This window comes from Rana temporaria, chromosome 13 (genome assembly GCF_905171775.1).
Source record: "Rana temporaria chromosome 13, aRanTem1.1, whole genome shotgun sequence".
Classification (NCBI taxonomy): domain Eukaryota; kingdom Metazoa; phylum Chordata; class Amphibia; order Anura; family Ranidae; genus Rana; species Rana temporaria.
In genome coordinates this window covers 113,092,735-113,119,115 of record NC_053501.1, presented here as the reverse complement: position 1 = coordinate 113,119,115, position 26,381 = coordinate 113,092,735, and the positions used below count along the sequence as shown (strand labels likewise).

At 46.6% G+C, this 26,381-nt stretch overlaps 1 protein-coding gene across 1 annotated transcript in view; it reads left to right on the top strand.

Moving 5' to 3' along the window:
• Positions 1–26,381, top strand: part of LOC120920162 (NACHT, LRR and PYD domains-containing protein 12-like) — a 487,778-nt gene that overhangs the window by 124,709 nt on the left and 336,688 nt on the right. The window contains exon 7 of the mRNA XM_040332082.1: positions 4,817–6,518. Coding sequence (XP_040188016.1) covers positions 4,817–6,518 — 1,702 coding nt within the window. The remainder of the gene's footprint in view (positions 1–4,816; positions 6,519–26,381) is intronic.

The window sequence follows — 26,381 nt, the reverse complement described above, 5'->3', positions numbered from 1 at the left end:
TCAGCTGCGGGTGTCAGGGTCTCTCACCTCAGTGAATGCAGCTGCCCTTGCCAGTGCCAGCTCAGCAGGTCCTTGCATGGCCTCCTTGGGGGTGTGAAGTGATGCTCCTGTCCTAGGGTCAAGTAAACTTGCAGCCCAAGCCAGTCATGTGGGTCCCAACTCCTTGGCGCACCTTGCTGCCCAGGGGTGGACTGACAACACCCAGGGCCTCCAGACCAAATAAAGCAAGGGCCCCCTGTCAGGCCCTGCCCATGACCCATTCCTGGCCTTATCATGACCCACCCCTGGCCCGCCCCTTCAATTTGTACAAAGTGCTACCTTTAAAAAAAAAAAGTCTAATGGGACCTGGAGGGGGGTGTTTTTCTAACAGTGTCTCATGGACAGTCTGTTAGAAAGTGTCTCATCTAGGCCCCATTAGAGACTACAGCAGAGTCTAATGGGACCCCCTCTGTGTGCCATGACTCTCACCCCTGCCCAACCTCTCACAAAGTAGAACTAAAATTGTAGCGCTACTCTTACCTTAACTGTGGGTGCTGTAGCTGTGGCTGGCTCCCACATCCTCTGTGGCTGGCTGGCTCCCACGTTCTCTGTGGCTGGTTCCTGTGGGTGGCTAGCTGGCACCTGTTGGTGGCTGGCTGGCACACTGCTGTGGCTGGCTGGATCCCTGGTATGGGTGGGTCACCGTGGGTGGCTGACATCCTGCTGTGGATAGTCACTGTGGTTGGTTTGCTCCTGTGGGTGGCTGGCTGGCTCCCTGCTGTGGGTGGGTCACTGTGGCTGGTTGGCTCCTGTGGGTGGTTGGCTGGCACCCCGTTGTGGCTGGCTGGTTTCCTGGTGTGGGTGGGTCACCGTGGGTGGCTGGCTGGCACCCTGGCCCTGCTGTGGATAAGTCACCATGGGTGGCTGGCACCATGGCCCTGCTGTGGGTGGCTGGCTTCTGTGGGTGGCTGCCTGGCACCCTGCTGTTGGTGGCTGGCCTGGCTTTCTGCCGTGAGTCAGTGGGTGGGTCGGTGGCTGTCTGACACGGTGCAGCCTGCTGTGGGTGACTGGCCTGGCTCCCTGCTGTGGGTGAGTGGTTGGGTCAGTGGCTGGCTTGCATGGTGCACCCTGCTGTGGGTGGCTGGCCTGGCTCCCTGCTGTGGGTCGGTGGCTGGCTTGCACGGTGCAGCCTGCTGTGGGTGGGTGGCTGGCATGCCTCCCTGCTGTGGGTCAGTGGGTGGGTCGGTGGCTGGCTGACATGGTGCAGCCTGCAGTGGGTGGCTGGCCTGGCTCCCTGCTGTGGGTGGGTGGGTCGGTGGCTGGCTGACACGGTGCAGCCTGCTGGGGGTGACTGGCCTGGCTCCCTGCTGTGGGTCAGTGGGTGGGTCAGTGGCTGGCTTGCACGGTGCACCCTGCTGTGGGTGGCTGGCCTGGCTCCCTGCTGTGGGTCAGTGACTGGCTTGCACGGTGCTCCCTGCTGTGGGTGGGTGACTGGCCTGGCTCCCTGCTGTGGGTCAGTGGCTGGCTTGCACGGTGCTCTCTGCTGTGGGTGGGTGGCTGGCCTGGCTCCCTGCTGTGGGTCAGTGGGTGGGTGGGTGGGTGGCTGGCTGGCTGGCTGGGGCAATGCACCCTGCTGCAGGTGGCTGGCCTGGCTCCCTGCTGTGGCTGACAGAGAGGGGGTGGGCTGACAAAGGGAGGATGGGCTGATAGAGGAGGGGGTGGGCTGTCAGAGAGGGGGTGGGCGGAGAGAGAGGAGGGGGGTGGGCTGACGGAGGAGGAGTGGACTGACAGAGAGGAGTGGGCTAAGAGGGGATGGGGGCTGACAGAGGGGAGCTGACAGGGGGGATGGGCTGACAGAGAGGGAGGTGGGCTGACAGAGGGGGAGTGGGCTGACAGAGGGAGGGGTGGGCTGACAGGGGGGGTGGGCTGACAGAGGAGGAGTGGGCTTAGAGGGGGGGACTGACAGAGGGGAGCTGACAGAGGAGGGGTGGGCTGACAGAGGAGGAGTGGGCTGACAGAGGAGGAGTGGGCTGACAAAGGTGGGTGGGCTGTGGGCTGACAGAGGAGGGGTGGGCTGAGAGGGGGGTGGGCTGAGAGGGGGGTAGGCTGAGAGAGGGGAGATGGGTTGGCAGAGGAGGAGTGGGCTGAGAGGGGGGTAGGCTGAGAAGGAGGTAGGCTGACAGAGGGGAGATGGGTTGGCAGAGGAGGAGTGGGCTGAGAGGGGGTGGGGGCTGACAGAGGGGGGGTGGGCTGACAGAGGGGGGGGTGGGCTGACAGAGGGGAGCTGACAGAGGAGGGGTGGGCTGACAGAGGGGGTGGGCTGACAGAGGAGAGGTGGGCTGACAGAGGATGGGTGGGCTGACAGAGGGGAGGTGGGTTGACAAAGGGGGGGGTGGGCTGACATAGAGGAGGTGGTTTGACAGAGGAGGATGGCTGAAATGGGGGGGGGTAGATGAGGCAGAGACCTCAGAAATACACAGCGCCCTAGGCCGAGAGGCGGGACTCCAGCAGCAAGTGGTTACGACCAGTCGAGCTTGGCCGCATCCACACGTGACCAGCTCCGCCTCCGCCGATGATTTGCAGGGCGCTCGCAACACAAATGCCCTGTGATTGGCCAGACAGGGTCATGTGCGGCCGTACGCTGTGGAATTCTGGGATATGTAGTCATGATGCGAGGCTCGGATCATGACTCATGATGCAAGCCTCACATCATGACTACATGTCCCAGAATTCCGCAGCGTGCGGCTGCACATGACCCTGTCCGGCCAATCACAGGGCTTTTGTATGGTTGCCGACTACTGTGTTTGTTTACGTCCCAGCATCTGGCCGACTTCATCAAAAAAAAAAAAAAAAAACGGCAGCGACAGCCGCTGCCGTTTTGCATATCAATCGGGACGGCCTGGGGGGAAATGTCCACTTTGCATCCCGGGCCAGTCCGCCCCTGCCCAGGCGAGATATAAAAAATTACCTGCCTCTTTGTTGACACTCAGGAAGCCGACACAAGCCAATTGCCAATTTAGACAGAGCAAATTTTTGTACAGTGGTAAATATATAATATATATATATAAACACCTACCATACCCAGGGGTGCGCAGTCCCTGTATTCGTCTGTCCCGATCGGCAGCTCAGCCTTTAGATTGCGGACTTCCTTCAGTCAAAAACCTGGAGCGCCACGTTGGGCGACATTTGTGATAGTTTCATTAACCACAAAGGGGTTAATATGGATTCTACTGCTGTTCCAAATTAAAAGTTCAGATAACTAGCGTGCACGCAGGAATAACTCACTGATACAACCGTCTCAGTAGAACTACACCGTTATCTCTGCTTTATTGCAGGCAAGACAAACTTCTACATACAGCATGATACGTCACTATTATGTTAATGTGAACTAGAAAGCGCATCTAATTGGCCGAGATACAAGAAGAATACAAAGATGGGGTGTCGATCTTAGCCGGCCCTCTGATGTGTCTTCACCTCCGCATTCCTAAAGCTGTGTGGGAGAGGGAGGCATTCGCCATGTTTGGGAGGGGTGTTATTAGGAGCTGATTTGAGTAAGGAAGGATTACAGCAGTGGTATATGTAGCGCCCCCTTACTTTCAGAAGGGACGCTATTTGTAAATTTAGTGGGGTGAGAGACTTATTTGCTCTCACCCAGGTCGATTTATGTTAAATTAGACTGCTGTCAGCCCTGAATTATCCTGTGGGTCATTCTGTGCTCCAGGGAGGCAGTTTCATCTCTGGGCGGCAGGTGGCGCCAAAGGGATTCAGGCAGAGCCACTTTTCCCCAGCAGCCAATTGGAGGGGTGTTTTCCTCGCGGGGCATGCTGGGGGAGGGTATATCTGTGGCAGACGCCATTTTTTGGGGTTCTTCGCAGGTTTCTGGTTCCGGGTGCGGCACCCACCTTCAGGGTGTGCGCACGTCACGGGCCCCACCACTATGGCCTACCTGGCCGGGGCCCGTTCTATGCGGAGTTCCTTACTCTGGGCCCTCATGGCTCAGAGCAACTGAGTTGCAGAGGGGCCCCAGTGACTTGCTGGGTCCCTACACTTCAAGGGAAACTAACTGAAAGGATATGCTCTATTGCACTCAAGTATCGGACCTGTGGCAGAGGCCTTTACCAATTTACTAGAGCCAAGTCGGTAGCAGAGACTTGTTCCTTCTCAGCATTCTCAGTGACACTCTGGCTGCCAGGCCTGTGGGAGAGGCCTGTCCAGGTGCACTGCACCCACTCCGGCTGGAGTGGCGACGGGGAGGAAAGAATATACTCTAGAAGCAGGACTGCTTCTGCTCGTTATCCATAGCCTGAATCTGCAAAGTTATTCTTTTCACCAATCTATCCTGTCTACCTCAAGTTGACTGTTGGTCGATGTTGGACCGAAAATAAAGCACTTAGAAAACGTCAACCATTGGCTTGGACATTCCGTTACTGCTCTCACAGTTGCTACCATCAATTTCCCTAGACACATCAAAGGTAACTTAACTTATGCAGATCCCACATCTAACCAGCGGCTCCTGAATGGGGTAGCGCTACATATAAATGAAAAAGCAATATAGACTTTATAGTATAATAAAGATACATAGAGAATAGACATTTTCTAATTTATCATTATGCTCATTGCATTCCTTCACACCTGTACATTTTTAAAGTGGCCTAATTCCTGGAGTTCAGCTTTAGGTATTTAAGCCTGCTTACTACTTGTATCAATAAGCTAAAATTATATGTATATTCCTAAAGATTTATGCTCAGAATATGACAAAGTTTTGCTTGGACTAAACATTACATTGTTTAATTTCTGCTTTAAACTTAGCCTTATAATATTTTCATTATATTCCCAGATATTCAGAAAAAGCACAAACAACATCTGATGGAGAAGACTGAGACTCTAGTGGAGCATAGACCCCCAGGAACTACCCTAGAACCACAAAGATTCCTCATCAATGAGCGTTATGTGAACATGGTTGTAGTCTCCATCGATCAGTTCAGGGAACGTCCCCAGAATGAGCTAATACAGACTGGGGTAAAACATGAGGAATGCTTGAAGGAAACACAAACTAAACTGGAACACATTTCCCCCAACAAGCTGTTCCGATGGAACCACCAGTCACATTGTGCACCACATGCAGTAATGGTGAGCGGAGTGCCAGGAATAGGGAAGACCACAATGATGCAGAAGTTTGTCTATGACTGGGTGACCGGAAAACACTACCAGAGATTTGCCTTTCTCTTCTTCTTCAGATTCCGGGACCTTAATAGACTGGGAGAGGTCAGCTTGGAGGAGATGATTCTTCATCAATATCCGTATCTGGAGAGTCAGATTGGAAATATTTTACAAGATCCAGAGAGACTTCTGTTTATATTTGATGGATTAGATGAAAGTATTCACCAAATGGATTTCAGATCAAGTAGACTCTTTGCTTACAGGACAAAATGTGGTGAGATTGTGGTCAGTTTGGTGAGGCAAAAACTTCTTGAGGGTTGCTCTGTACTGATGACCAGCCGCCCAACCAGACTGGCATCAGTGGATACCGGTGTTTTCCAGAGAATAGCTGAGATCATGGGATTTCTCCATGAAGACAGACTGACCTTCTTTAATAATTTCTTTGGAAATGAGGAATTGTCAGGAAAGGCTTTTCATCATGTGCAGGAGAATGACACGCTGTACACTTTCTGTTATATCCCATCATACTGCTGGATCATCTGTACAGTGTTATCAATGTGCTTCAGAGCCCAACCAATCACTGATCAGCTGATGACATCATTACCCAAAACAGTGACACAACTCTTTGTGACTTTTGTCTCCAACATTCTGGCCAATCACAGCCAGAATAGAGATCGTGGTCACACTGACCGGGATCTGCTGACCTCTATTGGGTGGATGGCAGAACATGGAGTCATGAATCACATGATTGTATTTGATGAGCGTCATCTGGAGTCATTCAGTGTGAGAAATGATAATCATCTCTTCTCATCTTTCATGATGGAATCTGGTCAGCCTCCTGATGTGGATTTCACCTTCTTACATCTCACTCTTCAGGAGTTTTTTGCTGCTTTATTCCATTTTATTAATTATAATCCTTACAGATTACAGGAAACACTTGATAAAACTAAAACATACAAAGACGGCCGGGCTGAAATATTCCTCCGTTTCCTCTGCGGTCTCTCAGACTCTTCTACTAGATCCATGTTAAAGTCTCATGTGGGAGAATTGTCTACTCAGGCTGCCAGACATGTCATCTCATGGATCCAGAAGAAAACCCCAGAACAAAGATCTGAGATATATTCAAATAAAAGGAAAGATCTTCTAAAAGTTTTCTACTATCTCTATGAGAGCAGGAATACGACTCTGGTGTCACAATGTTTTCGATCAAACACAGTTCACTTTTCTGAAGTCCCCCTCAGTCCCCTGGACTGCTCTGTGCTGTCTTTTATCCTTCAATCCTGTGGAGAGACAGAAGAAGTAAATATACAGTCATGTAATATTCAGAGTGAAGGATTGAGGAAACTTATACCGGCTCTACACAACATCAAGAGTTTGAGGTAAAAATGTACTATTAAAGCGGAGTTCCGGCCACAATTTCACTTTTTAAATATAAATACCCCTGTAATACACAAGCTTAATGTATTCTAGTAAAGTAAGTCTGTAAACTAAGGTCCGTTTTGTTAGGTTGTTACAGCATTTAGACACTTTATAAAATAGAAATTGACTGGGGCCATCTTAAGTGTGGGCATCATGAAGCCAGACTGTATGACTTCCTGGATTTCAGCCTTGCAGATCTCGCACATGCTCAGTGCTGCACAAGCGGTGTCAGATCAGGTTTCAGCACCTGTGCTGTCCAAGTCACATGATTCTTTGAGACTGGGGAGTGCACAGACTCCTGGAAAGTTACACCCACTACATTCCCAGGAGTCTGTGCGGTGTAGGTTAGGAAGCATTAAGCACCTAGGTGCAGGAAGTGGGAAGATTAACTATTCTGCCTAGCAACAACACTTTGAAGGCATCTAAAAAAAAAAAAAAAATTTGTAAAGGACTAATGACATTTTTTTAAAACTACTGATGTAATGTTATATTTATGGGTGGAACTCCACTTTAATACAATTTCTGTTAAATTGGAATTATCAGCAACTTCTCCAGATAAATGAAAGATTATTGAATGACTTGTTTTCTATATGCAGACTTTATATGTATTTATGTGAACACATTAGATAATTGCACACAATCAAAAGATGAGTAGAGGCAGCAGAATCTGATCTATGGAATGTCTGTCAGAGAGCAGTGACAGGATTGGTCCAATGTCTGTGGGGTCTTGGCTCTGACCTTACAGAGCTACAAGCAGCAAGGTGATTAGATGGTCGGATGCTGCACCATAGAAGATCTAACCAATTGTCATTTTGCCTCTGTCCGGCTTGCAGCAAGGTTTGTAGCACCTGCTGCCAGAGGAAGGTTAGGTAGGAAGTTCAGCAGCTCACATGCATCCAAGCTCCAAGGATCAAGCTCCCAAAATCGCTCCTTTTTACGGATCCTCCACACGCAGCCCCTACCCCCACCAGTCCTCTCTCCCTCCAATTCAACAGCCAACAGCAGCCACAAACGCCTCCCATGCACTGACCACCAGGCCAGGCAGGACAGACCGTGGCTGTGGCCTGTAACACACCCGTCCAGCCGGTTCTTCGGTCCTCTCCTCATTTTCACCTACCTTCCTCCCACAGGTGATTGTTTTTGCTTCAGGGATCCACCGCACACAGCACTGAAGGTAAGCCCCTAACGGTCCACAGTCCGCGTCGACCGCTCAGAAAAGTCCGCGGCTGCGATTGCGGCCTAGCGGCATGCTGCACAGCCCCCGGTGCCACAGTCTCACTTACGGCCGCAAATTCACGGTCCCAGACCCCCCCACCGCCTTAGGTGCCCCTCCTGGTTTTCCCCCGACCGTTTCCCTGACACCCCCCGCGCAAACTGCCGCCTGCCCTGGAAGGAAAGCCCGCGGCTCGGGCCTAGCTACCTCCGGCGGCCATCTTACTACACCCGAGGAACAGGGATCACCCTGTTCCTCACCCCCCCCCATTCACCGTCCACAAAAGTAAAAATTCACCTGAAAACCCTCACCATCCAGCTTCCAATAGCACTAAAACACATCATAAAACTGACCCGACCCCCGCTCACTCTTTTTTTTTTACCTCCATCCACATCCCAGCACCACTCACTTGCAGTGCCTACACCGCAGGACTGTCGGCCGCACAACGTGGGACAAGCAGGTTTCCCTAACCATCAACTCCAACAGGTAAGGACCCACGCCTCAACCGCCATAGCAAGTTGAGCCAGGGTCTACCCGATCGCCCTCAAGGGATCAGGAAGGAATTTTACTACTTTTTTTAAAGTTGTTGTAATTTTGTTTCCCAAAATTATCGGGAAAATTAAGATTTTTTTTTTACACACAATTGTCATATTATGTTATTTTTCTCAGACAGTACATTTTTTTTTTTTTTTTTTTTACATAAAGTTGTCCATTTATAAGATATTTCCAACACATAGCATGTGCATAACAAAAATGACACCCTAAAAAACATTTTGCTACCCCTCCTGAGTATGGTGATACCACATGTGTGAGACTTTTACACAGCCTGGCCACATACAGGTACAAAATCCAAGTAGCACCTGTAAGCGTTCTTGGAGCATAAATTACACATTCCTACCTATCACACTTTTGAAGGCCCTGGAGAACAATGGAAACGCCCACAAAATAAACCCATTTTGGAAAGCAAACACCCCAGTGTATAATCTATGAGGCATAATGAGTCTTTTGAACGGTTCATTTTTTTTCTGAAGTTTTTGGAAAATGTGGGGGAAAAATGAAAACACATTGTTCTTTTTTTTTTTTTTTTTTTTTTTACACAAAGTTGTCCATTTATAAGATATTTCCAACACATAACATGTACATAGCAAAAATTACACCCCAAAATACATTCTGCTACTCCTCCTGAGTATGGCGATACCAAATGTGTGAGACTTTTCACAGTCTGACCACATACAGAGGATCAACATCCAAGTAGCACCCCCAGGCATTTTAGGAGCATAAATTACACACATAAATTCCTGCCAAGCTATCACATTGTTGAAGGTCCTTGATATTTCTAACACATAGCATGTACTGTACATACCAATTACAAACCAAAATACATTCTGCTGAGCAAAGGGTAAACAAAAGACTATCTGTGGTTTTGGTAGTGCAGTGGTACACAGAGGAGAGCATCGGTCCAGGCAGAAGGCAGGAACGTGTACAGCGACAGCAAAATGGGCAAATTCCAGCAGGGAGCCAAGTGCAGAAAGTAAACTAAGGAGCCAAAGTAATTATAAAAGTCACACTGGACCACTGCTACTGCACGTAAATGACCAAATGAGAAACAGACAAAAACAGATTTGGGAGGAGCAGATCCAGGAGGTTGCAAGTAATCAATTAAAGATGGAATCCATGTGAAATTTAAAAAAGTTTATTGCTGATAAAATGTAACCAATACACAGTACAAATGAGAAAAATCATCAGAATGGCCAAACTCACTGTGATAGTGCAAGCAATGGGGCCAAAGGTGGTGGAGAAATGGCTGTCCCACTTCCATGAGGGCTGTGGACAGAAAGGGATGCAGACCAAAAATGGGAAGCCTGAAAACACTTTCCAACAGCTGGGAGCGGTGACCATAACCAAAGCCAGGCTACATCAGGGAGGGGAAAGGCTGAGCTGCAAGGTGTCCAGACACCACAGAACTTCTCCCCGGCCACGGCACATGTTCCGAACGCAGGCAGACATCAGCAAAGGCTGATGGATCAAATGGTTTAGAGAAGGGGATGTGATGAGTATCACAGCAGGTGCTGGAGCTTGAGCGGTATACAATTACATGTTCCAGGGTTTAACCCCTTCCTCAGATAACACGCTTAAGATCTAGCAAAGAACAGGAATTTTATAGGCACAAGGTGGGACAACCAATCAATCCACCACCAATCATCCAATACCTGGATATCATAATGAATATCATGGAAAAACATTTAAAAACAAAAATAAATATTAATGTTAAATCATTATCATATAAGGGATTAAACACACTTTATCAAATGAATAGTAACCATAGGTGTGCGCAGCCCATTGCATTAGGGTGTGCACCCCAAAGCTCAAATACACACTACTGATCGCTCAATGTGTTCATTCAGAAAGGGAAGGGGTCAGTAAATTACATTTAAACCGTCCCTTCCTTTATTGACCCTAAAACATCCCCGCAGCTACAGCCACCAGGAGAGGAGAGGAGGGAAGCCAGCAGCGGTGCGGGAGGAAGGGGGGGAGCTAGGGCAGTAGGGGGAATCTATGCTACACAGAGTGATTAGGGTGTGCCTGGGCACACCTGGCACACCCTGTGCGCACACCTATGATAGTAACAATATAAAAAGAAAAAGAAAATATATATAGAAATCAATATACACATATACATACATACATACACAAATTCTTTGGGTGTGTTTGTTTGTCTGTCTCTACCATCTCCCCAGCAACATGCATTCTGACAGAATTGCCAGCCTTCTTTTTTGGGTCTATTCACACTCATTTGTCCTCTGTGACTGGTTCCACTGACACCACCAGGGGACCCTGACCTCCACACACTGAGGAGTTCGAGGTCCGTATGAGGTAGGGGTGCAACCAGGGCTGTGGAGTCGGTAGATAAATGTTCCGACTCAGACTCCGACTCCTCAGTTTTATGTACTTCCGACTCCGACTCCCCGACTCCGACTCCTCTGTATTAATATGCAAATGTATTTTATACATTCCTTGAGGGAAAGAAACACAACCTACCACAGGACTACTGGCTGGGAAGCCAACAGTCTACTGTATTGCACAGTTTAAGCAAAAGACAAACACAATGAAAACAAAGTTTTATGTAGTTGGGCTGCTGCTTTCTCCTTTGTGTGCTTATCTGCTGCTGAAGATAGGGCAGTGGGAGGATCCAGGAAGGGGCATTTATTCTAAAACATGATTTTCCTAGGAGAATCCCATAGTCATGTTTGAAGTTTAAGCTAACAATCAGAGTTTACAAGATTTTATAGCCTTAGCTAAATGACAGCAGTTTTTCCAATGGTTTACAGCTTCAGTCTTGAACTATTGGCCCTCCATTCCCTTCACTTATACAAGTGTCTCACTCTCTAGTCCTGCAAAAAAACATATTTATTTAATCCCTTATCAGTGAGAGGCTAGGTTACACATGGACGCTGCGTTCCCTGTAAAAGCAGAACACAACACTATGGAAAGTATAAGTATTGCAGCTCCTAATTGTGTGTTGCGTGCCATATAGTGAAGCACATGAAAAGCATGCTTCTTCACGGTCACTTAACGTGTTCGTTTTGCGGTTACGTGAGGCACTGCATGCATTGGTCTTTATTCTTACAGTAGAGAAGTCATTAATTATAACTTTTTGTGAATTGGGACATTTAAACTTGCTTTTTTTTTTAATTCCAATCTAAATTTAGTAGGAGTCGGAGTCGGTGCATTGTTTGCCGACTCCGACTCCAGGTACCCAAAATTTCCTCCGACTCCGACTCCACAGCCCTGGGTGCAACGGATCAAAAAACTCACGGTCCGGATCGTTCCTCGGATCAGGAGTCACAGTCACGGATCGGATCATTTTTCGGATCGGCAAATAAAAAACACCCCCCTCCTCTCGGTACAAGAGACCCCCCCCCTCCTCTCAGTACAAGAGACCCTCCCCTCCTCTCAGTACAAGAGACCCCCCCTCCTCTTAGTACAAGAGGGCCCCCCTCCTCTCAGGGCAAGGGCCCCCCCTCCTCTCAGGGCAAGAGACCCCCCTCGGGCAGTACATACACTCCCAGCGTGTGTCCCACGAGTGCGGGCTCCTCCTCTGTGGGTGTAAACAGAGGAGGGCCGTCGCTGGGTGTACCAAGATGGCCGTGGCTCCGGAGCTAGGCCGAAGCCGCGGCCTTTCCTAATGTTATTCCTGTGTTTCCGGAGCTAGGCCGAAGCCGCGGCCTTTCCTAGCGTTATGGCCGCGGCTCCGGAGGTAGGCCGAAGCCGCAGCCTTAACGTTAGGAAAGGCCGCGGCTTCGGCCTAGCTCCGGAGCCGCGGCCATAACATTAGGAAAGGCCGCGGCTTCGGCCTAGCTCCGGAGCCGCGGCAATCCGCGGATCACAGTGTGTTCCGATCCGAAGGGGGTGACCCGTTCGGATCACGGATCAACTGTGTTTCGTTGCACCCCTAGTATGAGGACAGATTTTTTTTTGCCTTACAACATGCTAGGCAATTTGAATGTATCCAATGGTGGTATAAGTCCTTCCTGGAGAAATATTTGTACCTCAAAATAACCCCTAGAGGACTGAGTGATGAAGCAATGCGGTTTTCTTGATGAGGACCTAGTTAAGGATTTGTGCCTATTCTCAGAATTTTGCACCAATAAATGGATACAACTGGTCTTTAAACAAAGAGACAGGATGTTGGAAAAAGCCAAAGCAGCCGTGGGTGAACATGAAAGGATCACACGTGGCTTTGCCACTTCCTACCTTTTTGAGAAATGGTATCAAGTCCTCGATGATAAAATTAAGAAATTTGAGGACGAATTATAAAGAGGGTAAAATATTTCAGTGGAGTCGATTCACAGGGTCTAATTCACCAAATACACATTTGTAGCCAGATTCACAAATAGTTACGCCGGCGTATCAGTAGATACGCCGACGTAACTCGGAATCTGCGCCGTTGTAAGTTTAAGTGTATTCTCAAACTGAGATACACTTAAACCTAGCTAAAATACATCAGCCTGCGCCGTCGCATCTTAGGGTGCAATATTTAGGCTGGCCGCTAGGTGGCGCTTCCGTTGAGTTCGGCGTAGAATATGTAAATGCCTAGATACGCCGATTCACGAACCTACATGCGTCCGTCGCAGTAAAGATACGCCGTTTACGTAAGGCGTTTTCCGTCGTAAAGTTATTTCATCAAATAGCTGGCTTAGTCAATGTTAAGTAAGGCCGTCGTTCCCACGTCGAAAATTTGAAATTTTTTATGTAGTTTGTGTAAGTCGTCCGTGAATAGGGCTGGATGTAATTTACGTTCACGTCAAAACTAATTCGTCCTTGCGGCGTACTTTGGAGCAATGCACACTGGGATATGTACACGGACCGCGCATGCGCCGTTCCTAAAAAACGTCAATCACGTTGGGTCACCCTCCATTAACATAAAACACGCCCCCTCATCCTCATTTGAATTAGGCGCGCTTACGTCGGCCCCATTTACGCTACGCCGCCGTAAGTTAGGAGGCAAGTACTTTGTGAATACAGTACTTGCCTCTCTGACTTAAGGCGGCGTAGCGTAAATACGGTACGTTACGCCATCGTAAAGAATTCCAACAAACACTTTATGAATACTAAGAGCAACAAAAACAGTAAAACAAGTAATGAACATAAACAATCTGACATATTCTCAGCTAATAATATGTCCACTATTGGTCAGCCTGTGGTGATTAATACACCTTCCCTCATTTCTAATATGGATTTAACTCCAACTGGTACACTGAGTGTGCCCATGTCCTCTGGGCCTACACCTTTGCCCATTTCCAATGATTTAGTCCCCATCACTGTCCCTTTTCCAACTAGTGTTGTAGACACCTCAGGGCCATCTCGCCTTGGCCCAGTTATTGATCACACCAATATTGAATCTGTCCCTTTTCCCATTATAAATAGGTTTAGTCCTCTCGCCAATATTTCTAAAGATTAAGGCTTCATTTCCATGACCGTTTTAAAAAACGGGCTGTAAAGCTAATACAGGCGCCAGGAAAAACAGCAGCGTTTTTACCACAATTTTTTTTTGCATTGAATTCAATGCACATTTTGCCGCGCTAGTTTTCAGCTGCGTTTTTCTGTTTCTATTCAAATTCAATGGTTCCCTATGGGAGCCCATTGATTTGAATAGAGGTCGCACCAGAAGTCGCATCAAGATGATCCGACTTGCGGAGCGACTGGTGTGCGGGGAATCTTGAAGGGGAATCCCGCGCAGGATGATACCAGACCCTTCGGTCTGGTATGGATTTTAAGGGGTATTTGTAACGGCTACCCACTGGTGTGAGGGTCTCAGCCGTTGGAGACGTCCTTTTCCCTGGCAAGCTGCGATATGCAAGTACCGCCGGTATATCCCATCGAACGCCCTTCCAAGAAACGAGACGTGCTACGTTTGCAGAGTCAAGCAGACTGACTTTATTTGGCATATTTCACCTGCTTATATCTGCTTACAACTGTTACAAGAACAATGACAGTTTCCGCCCCCCCCTTCACCCAGTAGGGGGCTTCAACACAGACCCCCTGAAACAATGACATCTCCTTGAATTAATCACTTGGCCAGTCTCTAGACACTTCGGCACCGCACCCCACTTAACATTTTCTGGCCAGGCACATTCCTTTCTCAATAGAATTCAATTAACCTTTAAAACAATTATCACTCACACATAATCCCCATCAGCATACACCTCACAGGGGGGCTGTTAGATGCACACAAGAGCGAGTTCATTAGCTATGCGAAGGGTACATTAGCATTCAGTAATGAAATAGACTTGTCCAATTAACCCTTTGAGCTCAGAATACAATGTGGTACATCCAATTGTGACAAGCCATGCAGTTCCTTGTAGTCCTTCCTGCATGAAGATTATAACTGTCCCGGCAGCATGCATATGTCCGTTACACTACTCCCCTTTTGTGGAACACTCCGGCAGACCCGGATTGATCCTTTTCGGATCAACTTGGGGATGTCCGGTCTGCTGTTAGGGTAAAAGTTCCGTTTGCCTGGACAGTCCGTCGGCCTTCCCATTGGCTTACCAGGTCGGTAGCTGATGGTGACGGTGAAGAATAGAATTCAATTCTGGAACAGTCACTTGCTTTGCTCTCTCAATGGCTCCCAAAACCTGTTGCTGATGCTCTTGGGACAGATACGGCACCACCTGGATGCAAATCCCATTTAATCTTTTGACAATTTCCGCCTGTTTGTGCATTTCAATGTTCAAGCCACGGGACATCTCATAATACATGACATAGTGTCGTTGAATCTCTGATTTCTCACTGGCCAACTTGTCACATACCCATTTTAGACTGTGATATTGTGCCGGATCTACAGTACATGTCGGGGAAGGTAGTCTTACCCGGTTCTCGGCAGCAAGCGGGTTGATTCCAGCAACGCGGGTGGTCACGGGACAAGCAGTAGCAGGTGTAGGTAAATAAGCCGAAGTCAGAGGGCCAATGTCGTTGCCCAGCACCACCTCGGCAGGTAGGTTGTCCATGATACCAACTGTGGTCTTTCCTGACCCGGCTCCCCAGTCTAAGTGCACCCGGGTGGTGGGTACGCGAAATACAGCACCCCCTGCGACCCGGACGGCAACTGTGCAAGTGGACACGTTCTCTGGCTTTACCAGATGTTTTTGAATCAGAGTGATAGTAGTCCCGGAATCTCTTAGGCCTTGTGCTACTTGTCCATTCACTCGTACCTCCTGACGGTGATGCTGACGGTTATCCGGAGAGGCCGCTTGTATTGGGTCTGCCTCATACCAAATTCCCAGACATTCCTCAGGGACCCCCTCGGTCTCCAGGCAGTGGGCCGCAGAGGGACGTGATGGAGTGACCTCTGTGTTGGGTGTTGTGCGTCTCCAATTGTTATTTGTAGCTCTCAACGGGCAATAACGAGCAATATGTCCCGTGTCGCTGCAGTGATGGCACGTCACCATAGGCGAATCCCGGGGGTAGTTGCTAGGCCCCTGAGGACGTGGTGGGACTGGAGCCCGAAACTCTGGGCGTGGGGTGACGGAGTACGCGGTTCTACCTTCTGAGCCAGCCACATAGTACCCTGGCTTACTTTCCTTGTCTCCGCGTACTCATCTGCTAGCCGAGCCGCCTCGTTTAAGTTAGCGGGACGGCGATCTCGTACCCAGTCTTGTATGTCTGAGGCCAGGTCTTGGAAGAAATGTTCCATTAGGAACAGTTGCAATACTTCCTCCCCGGTGTTGGCCTTGCACCCTTGGACCCAAAGGGATGCCACCCTTTGTAACTGGTTGGCCCATTCCATGTGGGAGTCCCAGCCATCTTCTTGGACTCCCGGAAGCGCCGTCGGTAGGCTTCTGGCGTTACGGCATATCGGGTTAGCAGCGCCTTTTTAACTTGCTGATATTGTAAAATATCCTCTGGAGCGAAAGCCCGAAAGGCTTCATTGGCTTTGCCCGACAATTTCCCCGACAAAATAGTGACCCATTGGTCTGGTGGTACCTGGTGTAGTGAGCACTGCCTCTCAAAGTCCACCAAATATCCATCTATTTCCTCCTTACTTTCTACAAAAGCTTTAAATGCAGTGAACGGTATTTTCTTTCCTGTAGCAGCAGGTGGGGGGGTAGGAACTGCAGGTGTAATGGGCTGTCTCGCTCTTACCAGTTCCAGTTCTTGTCCCCTCTTCGTTTGTATCTCTTCCCTTGCTTCCCGAAACAGCTGGTTGATTAGTTCCACGGACGTTTCTGGATACAAGGATAATCTCCGCTGTACAATCCCAGTAATTACATCTTCTTCGCTGACCGGTGCAAGGGGCTCTGTTCCTTCCATGGATCCATCCATTTCGTCCAGCTCCAGCAGTTCAGCAATCAGCTCCCTCCGTGGTCTGTTGCTGGCGCTCCTACCACGACTCTCTAATAAATCTTTCAGTGTGGATCTTTTCAACCTGGCGTACTGCGACTCCATTCAGCACTTGCTCTTTGGATAAAAGGACCATCCCACCGCTGCCAACCAAAGTAACGGCTACCCACTGGAGTGAGGGTCTCAGCCGTTGGAGACGTCCTTTTCCCTGGCAAGCTGCGATATGCAAGTACCGCCGGTATATCCCATCGAACGCCCTTCCAAGAAACGAGACGTGCTACATTTGCAGAGTCAAGCAGACTGACTTTATTTGGCATATTTCACCTGCTTATATCTGCTTACAACTGTTACAAGAACAATGACAGTTTCCGCCCCCCCTTCACCCAGTAGGGGGCTTCAACACAGACCCCCTGAAACAATGACATCTCCTTGAATTAATCACTTGGCCAGTCTCTAGACACTTCGGCACCGCACCCCACTTAACATTTTTTGGCCAGGCACATTCCTTTCTCAATAGAATTCAATTAACCTTTAAAACAATTATCACTCACACATAATCCCCATCAGCATACACCTCACAGGGGGGCTGTTAGATGCACACAAGAGCGAGTTCATTAGCTATGCGAAGGGTACATTAGCATTCAGTAATGAAATAGACTTGTCCAATTAACCCTTTGAGCTCAGAATACAATGTGGTACATCTAATTGTGACAAGCCATGCAGTTCCTTGTAGTCCTTCCTGCATGAAGATTATAACTGTCCCGGCAGCATGCATATGTCCGTTACAGTATTCTTCTACCTATTTTTGGTAAACAAAATCGCAATAAGTGTTTATCGATTGGTTTGTGCAAAATTTATAGCGTTTACAAAATAGGGGATAGTTTTTTTGCATTTTTATAAAAAAAATTTTTTTTACTACTATTGGCGGCGATCAGCGATTTTTTTCGTGACTGCGACATTATGGCGGACACTTGGGACAATTTTGACACATTTTTGGGACCATTGTCATTTTCACAGCAAAAAATGCATTTAAATTGCATTGTTTATTGTGAAAATGACAGTTGCAGTTTGGGAGTTAACCACAGGGGGCGCTGTAGGAGTTAGGGTTCACCTAGTGTGTGTTTACAACTGTAGGGGGGTGTGGCTGTAGGTCTGACGTCATCGATCGAGTCTCCCTATAAAAGGGATCACTCGATCGATGCAGCCGCCACAGTGAAGCACGGGGAAGCTGTGTTTACATACGGCTCTCCCCGTTCTTCAGCTCCAGGGAGCGATCGCGATGGGGCGGCTATAAACGAATAACCGTGCCGTCGTCCCGGATCGCTCCCCGCGGGAATCCGACTGCCGCATGTAGCAGGGGGGGGTCCCGATCGGACCCCCGACCCACGTCTAGGCAGGGACGTACAGGTACGCCAATGTGCCTGTACGTGCCATTCTGCCGACGTACATATACATGCGGCGGTCTGGAAGTGGTTAAAGTCCTCTGGGGGTGCAGTCAACATTGGGGTAGATTCAGGTACCTTTTGCGGCGGCGTATCTCCTGATACGCCGCCATAATTTGAATTCCACGCCCGCGTAGCGTTACGCCGATTCACAAAGGCAGTTACACTGAAAAAATAGGCTTCCTCCTCCCACGTAACTTGATTGCGGCGGCGTATAACTGTGTGCAATATAACTTTGGCCGCTAGGGGCGCTTCCGTTGTTGTCGGCATAGAATATGCTAATTTCTTAGATACGCCGATTCACAAACGTACGTGCGCCCGGCGTTCGTTTTTTACGTTGTTTGCGTTAAGGCTTTTTCGGCATAAGGCTGCTCCTACTATTAGGAGGCGCAGCAATGTTAAGTATGGACGTCGTTCCCGCGTTGCGATTTAAAATTTTTACATCGTTTGCGTAAGTCGTCCGTGAATGGCGCTGGACGCCATTTATGTTCACGTCGAACCCAATGACGTCCTTGCGACGTCATTTACCGCAATGCACGTCGGGAAATTTTAGGGACAGCGCATGCGCAGTACGTTCGGCGCGGGAACGCGCCTAATTTAAATGATCCATGCCCCCTACCGGATCATTTGAATTACGCGCGCTTACGCCGGCCCCTTTTACGCTACGCCGCCGCAACTTACGGAGCAAGTGCTTCGTGAATACAGCACTTTCTCCTGTATGTTACGGCGGCGTAGCGTAAATACGATACGCTGCGCCGCCGTTTAAATTGTGCGCCCCTACCTGAATCCACCCCAGTGTATACATTTTAGAGACCACGTGGGGGAGGGGCTCCACTCCCTCACGGTATTCCTCAAACTTTGTTCATGTTCGCCTATATCTCTCTGCAGATCCCAAAGTTTCCAAGTAATGTCGAATTTGCCTCGCTTGCCATATGGGAATTTCATATTGCCCTCCTTGTTGTATTAGCATACCAATTGTTATCCACCCCCTATCTCCTAGAAAGTGTGACGCTTGAAATCTGCCTTTTTTTCCCTAAGTTTCTTAAATATTTGATTCCATAAACAAACAAAAAGCCGCGCCATGGTGCGGCTTTTTGTTTGTTTATGTTTATTGTGTATTTCGCACGATAGCTGCTGCCTTGAGATTATTGTGTTGCAGCGCAGTTTTTTTGTGTTTTATTTGATTCCATACCTGGTGGGAATTCTGGGTTTCCTAGTATCGGGTAGAGGGGTCAATTTTTAGTAGAAAATGTGGGATTCTGACTGACTTTATTACCTGTCCCTAGCGTTGGGCCTATCGTTTTTACTGAAGGAGGTAAAGCCATATAACAGCATAATGCCCTATTTAGAGGAACTGGACACATTTGCTGCTCCATAGTAATCCATATTTTGTATTCCCCATGTCTACTCCAGTTCACTATCCTGCCAAGTTGGGTAGCCAGATAGTATTTATACATATCTGGTGCCGATATTCCTCCTGCCCTCTTAGGGAGAGTCAGCAGTATTCTACGTATCCTTGGCCGTCTACTGGCCCAAATTAATTTGGTGAACACGGCACGGACTTGGCTAAAGTAAGACATGGGGATTTTTATCGGCAATGCTTGGAAAAGATATTTTGGTACTACACTAATTTTTAAGATATTACATCTCCCAAACCATGAGTGCGTACCTCTACTCCAGTCCTCCAACAGTGTTCTAACGGTATTAAGTAATGGTATGAAATTTAGTTTGATGGTATCTATTAAATTTGAGAGCATTTGTGTTCCTAGATAGTTTAATGCTTTAGTTGTCCACCTAAACTTAAAACTATGCTCTAGGCCTGGAAGTGCCACCCCCATTGCCTCTGACTTACTATAATACATTTTTAGATTCAACATAATCCCATACTGTTCCTCTTCTTTCATTAAATTAGGTAGCGATATTTGTGGTCTTGCTAATGAGAAGAGCATGTCATCCGCCGATAATTTATATATCTTTCCCCCCACGTCAATACCCACGATATCCAGGTTCTGTCAAATCTTACTTAAAGGATCACTAAAGGAATTTTTTTTTTTAGCTAAATAGCTTCCTTTACCTTACTGCAGTACTGGTTTCATGTCCTCATTGTTCGTTTTTGCTTTGAAGTTGCTGTAATTCTGCTGTGATCTCCACACTTCCTGGTTGCCTGTTTCCTTATAACCACAGTACTGGGAGCTTTTCACGGTGGTCTAAGCTGTCATTACTGTGTGTCTAAAACTTAACAGAACCAATCAGATTCATTTGAAAAACAAAACACTGCCCTGGATTTGTTTGTTTTTGTTCTGTGTGTCTCTCTAGTTCACAGGAACATGAAACCAGTTTAAAAGTGAAACTAACCTGCAGGCACATTATAGGATTGATTTTTATCTATTTGTAATCATTTTTAAAAGGAATCAGTTAACTTTTATGTCTCTATACCCTGTAAACAGTCATTTCAGCAAAACATTTTTTTTCCTTTAGTGACCCTTTAACAGTGGTTCTAGTGTCAGGGCATAAGAGAGGCGACAGGGGACATTCCTGCCGGGTCCCATTTGTGATTGTAAAAGACCTGGAATACACCCCATTTACTTTTACCAGGGCCCGGGGTCCCACATACACTCCCGCTATCCATTGTACCATCCGCTCCCCTAAGCCCATCTGTTTTAGGACCTCAAACATACATTTCCATTTTACTCTGTCGAATGCTTTTTCTGCATCCGTGTTCAAAAAAACACTCTGGGGCAGATCCAGAAAAGGATTACGGCGTAGTTTTAATTTTCCCTCATTGTATCTTTGTTTTGTATCCACAAAACAAGATACGGCGGCATCTGGGATCGATCCGATAGGTGTACGTCTTCGTACGTCGTCGGATCTAAGCTGCAATTTTTCGGCGGCCCCTAGGTGGCGTTCCCGTCGAAATCCGCTTTGAGTATGCAAATTAGCTAGTTACGGCGATCCACGAACGTACGTCGGCCCGACGCATTTTTTTTCGTCGTTTGCATCCGGCTTTTTCCGGCGTATAGTTAAAGCTGTTGTTATGAGGCGTACTCAATGTTAAGTATGGGCGTCGTTCCTGCGTACAATTTTGATTTTTTTACGTCGTTTGCGTAAGTCGTTCGCGAATAGGGATTTGCGTAGAATTACATCACCGTCGTAAGCATTGGCTTGTTTTGGTTACATTTCGAGCATGCGCACTGGGATACCCCCAGGGACGGCGCATGCGCAGTTAAAAAAAAACTTTGTTTACGTCAGGTCACGACGTATTTACATAAAACACGCCCCCATCACATCCATTTGAATTCCGCGCCCTTACGCCGCAAGAGATACACTACGCCGCCGTAACTTACGGCGCAAATTCGCTGAGGATCCAAAACAAAGTAAGTTACAGCGGCGTAGCGTATCTTAGATACGCTACGCCCGGCGCATTAATGCGCCGTTGTACGAGGATCTACCCCTCTATGTTCTTTTGGTTTGTCCGATGTATCAAATTTAATACTTTAATAGTACTATCTCTTGCCTCTCTTGTCGGGATAAACCCTACTTGATCGAGATGGACTAATTGCGAAAGCTGGGGCTGTATGCGGGATGCTAGAATCTTTGTCAGAATTTTTAGATCCACATTTAGTAAAGATATTGGTCTATAGCTACTACAGATCGCTGGGTCCTTCCCCTCTTTCAGAATGACCGTAATATGCGCTGTTACGGCCTCAGGTGATAACACCACTGTTTGTCTAACTTATACGAATACCTTGGTCATATACGGCCCTAGTTGTGTAATAAAACTTTTATAATATTGTATAGTAAACCCATCTGGGCCTGGTGCCTTACCCTGTTTTATTGTTTTCATTATTGTTTGCACTTCCTCAATAGTGATTGGCCTTTCTAATTCCCTTTGGACTGGTGATGGCAGTCTAGACAGTCCTGAGGAAGACCGGTATTTCTCAAGGGACGAAGGGGGGCTCGCTATCTCTGGTAAATTATATAAAGAAGAATAATATTCCCCAAATTCTTGAACTATTTCTTTTGGGAGTGAAAGTTTTTTGATCTGCTTTTGTTTTAATATGTGGTATATACGACCGTGTCTGTTTTTTTTTTTTTGCTGATAATTTACCACATTTGTCTCCCGAGTTATACATCGTCCTCCTCCCATACTGCAGGACTGCTTCAGCCTTATATCGAAGGAGGTCTGATATTTGTCTTCTTAAATGTGCTAATTCAATTCCTAATGCTATTTCTGTTCTCTTCTTATGTTGAGCCTCTAGTCCCTGTATCCTTTCTAATAATTATTTTATTTGTTCTTCTCTAACCTTTTTCACCCGGGAGCCATGTTTAATTAACCACTTAAGGACCACCTCCTGCACATTTACGTCGGCAGAATTGCACGGCTGGGCACAAGCACGTACCTGTACGTTCCCTTTAAGTGCCCAGCCGCGGGTTGCGCACACCTACGACCCGGTCCAAAGCTCCGTGACTGCGGCCGTGGACCCGATCGCTGCGGGTGTCCTGCAATCGGTCACAGTAGCTGAAGAACTGAGAGAGGTGAGTGTAAACACACCTTCCCCGTTCTTCACAGTGGCAATGTCATTGATCGTCTGTTCCCTGATATAGGGAAAGACGATCAGTGACATCACACGTCCAGCCCCACCCCCTTACAGTTAGAAACACATATGAGGTCACACATAACCCCTACAGCGCCCCCTAGTGGTTAACTCCTAAACTGCAATTGTCATTTTCACAGTAATCAGTGCATTTTTATAGCATTTTTTGCTGTGAAAATGACAACGGTCCCAAAAATGTGTCCACCATAATGTCGCAGTCACGAAAAAAATTGCTGATCACCGCCATTAGTAGTAAAAAAAAAATATTATTAAAAATGCCATAAAACTATCCCCTATTATGTAAACGTTATAAATTTTGCGCAAACCAACCGTTAAACGCTTATTGCGTTTTTTTTTTTTTTGTTACCAAAAATAGGTAGAAGAATACGTATCGGCCTAAACTGAGAAAAAAAAAATTATATCTTTTTTGGGGATATTTATTATAGCAAAAAGGAAAAAATATTTTTTTTTTCAAAATTGTCGCTATATTTTTGTTTATAGCGCAAAAAATAAAAACCGCAGAGGTGGTCAAATACCACCAAAAGAATGCTCTATTTGTGTGGAAAAAAGGACGCCAATTTTGTTTGGGAGCCACGTCGCACGACCGTGCAATTGTCAGTTAAAGCGACGCAGTGCCGAATTGCAAAAACTGGCCAGGTCCTTTACCTGCATAATGGTCTGGGTCTTAAGTTGTTAAAATACCTCGGATTACTAATTTATACTATTCCCGGGTCGCTTTCTTCATTATCATTTATCTGGAAATACCACGTAATTTCTTTAATAAAATCTTCCGTAAATGGGGGGATCTGTAATAAGCTCTTGTTTAACCTCCATCTCTACTCTGACGATTCAATCCCCCCTGGTAAAGTTGGCTCAATCGTAACTGGTGCGTGGTCTGTCCATGTTATGTTTCCTATTGAAATTTCCTGCACAGAATGAAGTAACTGATGGGGTACGAAGAAGACATCTATTCATGAATATATTTGATGGGGGTTTGAAAAATAAGTACAGTCTCTCTCCCCTGGATGTATAATGCGCCACGCGTCTACCAATTGGAGTTGATGTAACTTCCGCAGGATGCGTTTTCTAATTCCGCTGGGTACCGAAGAGGTTCCCCCGGAAATGTCTATTTTTGGATCCAGGGGGATATTTAAATCTCCTCCACAAATCAACTTTCCCTCTCTAAAATCCATCAGTTTTGAAAGCACTTTAACCACTTGACCACCAGGCACGAAAACCCCCTTAATGACCAGACCAATTTTCAGCTTTCGGTGCTCTCACATTTTGAATGACAATAACTCAGTCATACAACACTGTAACCAAATTAAATTTTTGTATTTTTTTCCCCACAAATAGAGCTTTCTTTTGGTGGTATTTGATCACCTTTTATTTTTTTCGCTATAAATGAAAAAAGAAAGAAAATTTGGTAAAAAAAATGAATTTTTCTTCATTTCTATTATAAAATTTAGCAAAAAATGAATTTTTCTTCATAAATTTGGGCTAAAATGTATACTGCTACATATCTTTGGTAAAAAAAAATTTGATATTATTTAGTCTGGGTGAAAGTTATAGGGTCTACAAGCTATGGTACCAATTACTGAAAATTGATCAATTTGATCACACCTGAATTACTGACGGCCTCTCTCGTTTCTTGAGACCCTAACATGCCAGAAAAGTACAAATACCCCTCAAATGACCCCTTTTTGGAAAGAAGACATTCCAATGTATTTAGAAAGAGGCATGGTGAGTTTTTTGAAGTTGACATTTTTTCCCACAATTCTTTGCAAAATTAAGATTTTTTTTTCCACAAAATGTTCGTATTAGCGGGTTATTTCTCACACACAGCATATGCATACCACAAATTACACCCCAAAACACATTCTGCTATTCCTCCTGAGTATGGCGATACCACATGTGTGAGACTTTTACAAAGCGTGGCCACATACAGAGGCCCAACATGCAGGGAGCACCATCAGGCGTTCTGGAACACCCAGGCCAATTCTGACATTTCTCTCCTACATGGAAAAATCATCATTTATTTGCTAGAAAATTATATAGAACCCCAAAACATTATATATGCTTTTTTAGCAAAGACCCTAGAGAATACAATGGCGGTCGTTGCAACTTTTTATCGCGCACGGTATTTTCGCAGCAATTTTTCTAACACATTTTTTTTGGAAATAAAACGTTTTTGTGCTTTTAAAAAAAAAAACATTAAAGTTAGCCCAATGTTTTTGCATAATATGAAAGATGAAGTTACGCCGAGTCAATAGATACCCAACATGTCACCCTTCAAAATTGCACACGCTTGTGGAATGGCGCCAAACTTTGCTACTTAAAAATCCCCATAGGTGATGCTTTAAATATTTTTACTGGTTACATCTTTTTAGTTGGAGAAGAGGTCTAGAGCCAAAATTATTGCTCTCGCTCTAACGTTCACAGCGATACCTCACATGTGTGGTTTGAACACTGTTTTCATATGTGGGCGGGACTTACGAGTGCGGTCGCTTCTGTATACGAGCACACGGGAACAGGGGCGCTTTAAAAAAAAAAAACATTTTTACTGTTCGCAGGAGCGCGATTCTGGGAGGACTTCCATGGACGTCCTCCCAGAGTTAAGTGACCGCCTTGTAGACGTATATCGTCTATAAGGCGGTGATTAATTGGTTAACCAGAAAACTGTCTTGATGCACATTTGGTGCATAAATGGTGGCTAGAGTTACCTTCTCCTTACCTATAGCTCCTTTAAGGAAAATATATCTCCCCCCTGGATCTAGACATTTATCCGTAAAAGACCTTGGTATTCTGTTTGAAATTAGGATAGCAACTCCTTTAGTTTTAGCTTCCTGATTGGTTTAAGATGTTTTAACTCGTTCAGTAACATCTTGCATATTTCAGGGATATTAAACCCCCTAGCATTTAATGAAGTAACCCGCAGTCTGTCCATCTTCCACACCTCGGGAGACACCAAAAAAAAGGAGGAAAGGGGTGGTCAAGAGGCTATACAGCGGCACCTACCTAGGAGTTCTAATTTCCCGTAGGTGCCGAACTTGGTATTGATCCGCAATAGCACAAGTTGCTGAGCTCCCAACCCTGGCCCTCCAATTATTTCTTACCTTATTTGACCCTCTAGTGCAGCCCATTCCTTATCCTGTATTTATCTCCCGTATCCTGTCCCCTCTCTTTCCCCTATCTCCTTCTAAATATGGGCCATTTAATACCCATATTCTTCCTTCTCTTACTTGATTTCCCCTCCTGTATTGTCCTCTATATATCCAACCCCCCTTAGCCTTATCCCAATAGATCTCTCTCTTTAATTCCCATATCTTCCAATAATGGTGTAATATATTCCTACTTGTTTTTATCCCCCCTTAACTTTTTCCCTCCTAAACTGCCCCCCCCATTTTCCTGATCCCCCTTCCTCTCTATTTGAAAATATGGTGATAGGCGGCACGGATAGGCGGCATGGATGGGCACTGATAGGTGGCACGGATGGGCATAGATGGGCACTGATAGGTGACACTAACATATGTGTTGTACTCAGAGCTTTTTTTCTTCAGAAAATAGGTGCAGGAACTCAACCACGACCCAATTAGATTTGACAAACAGTAGAAGGGTCTTAAAGGTGCATTAAATACCAGTATTGCATTACATACAGAGTGCAGAGTTCAGGGGGTTACACACTGTAAGAGTGCAGAGCTGTCACTTGTAAACACAGAAACCAGACTG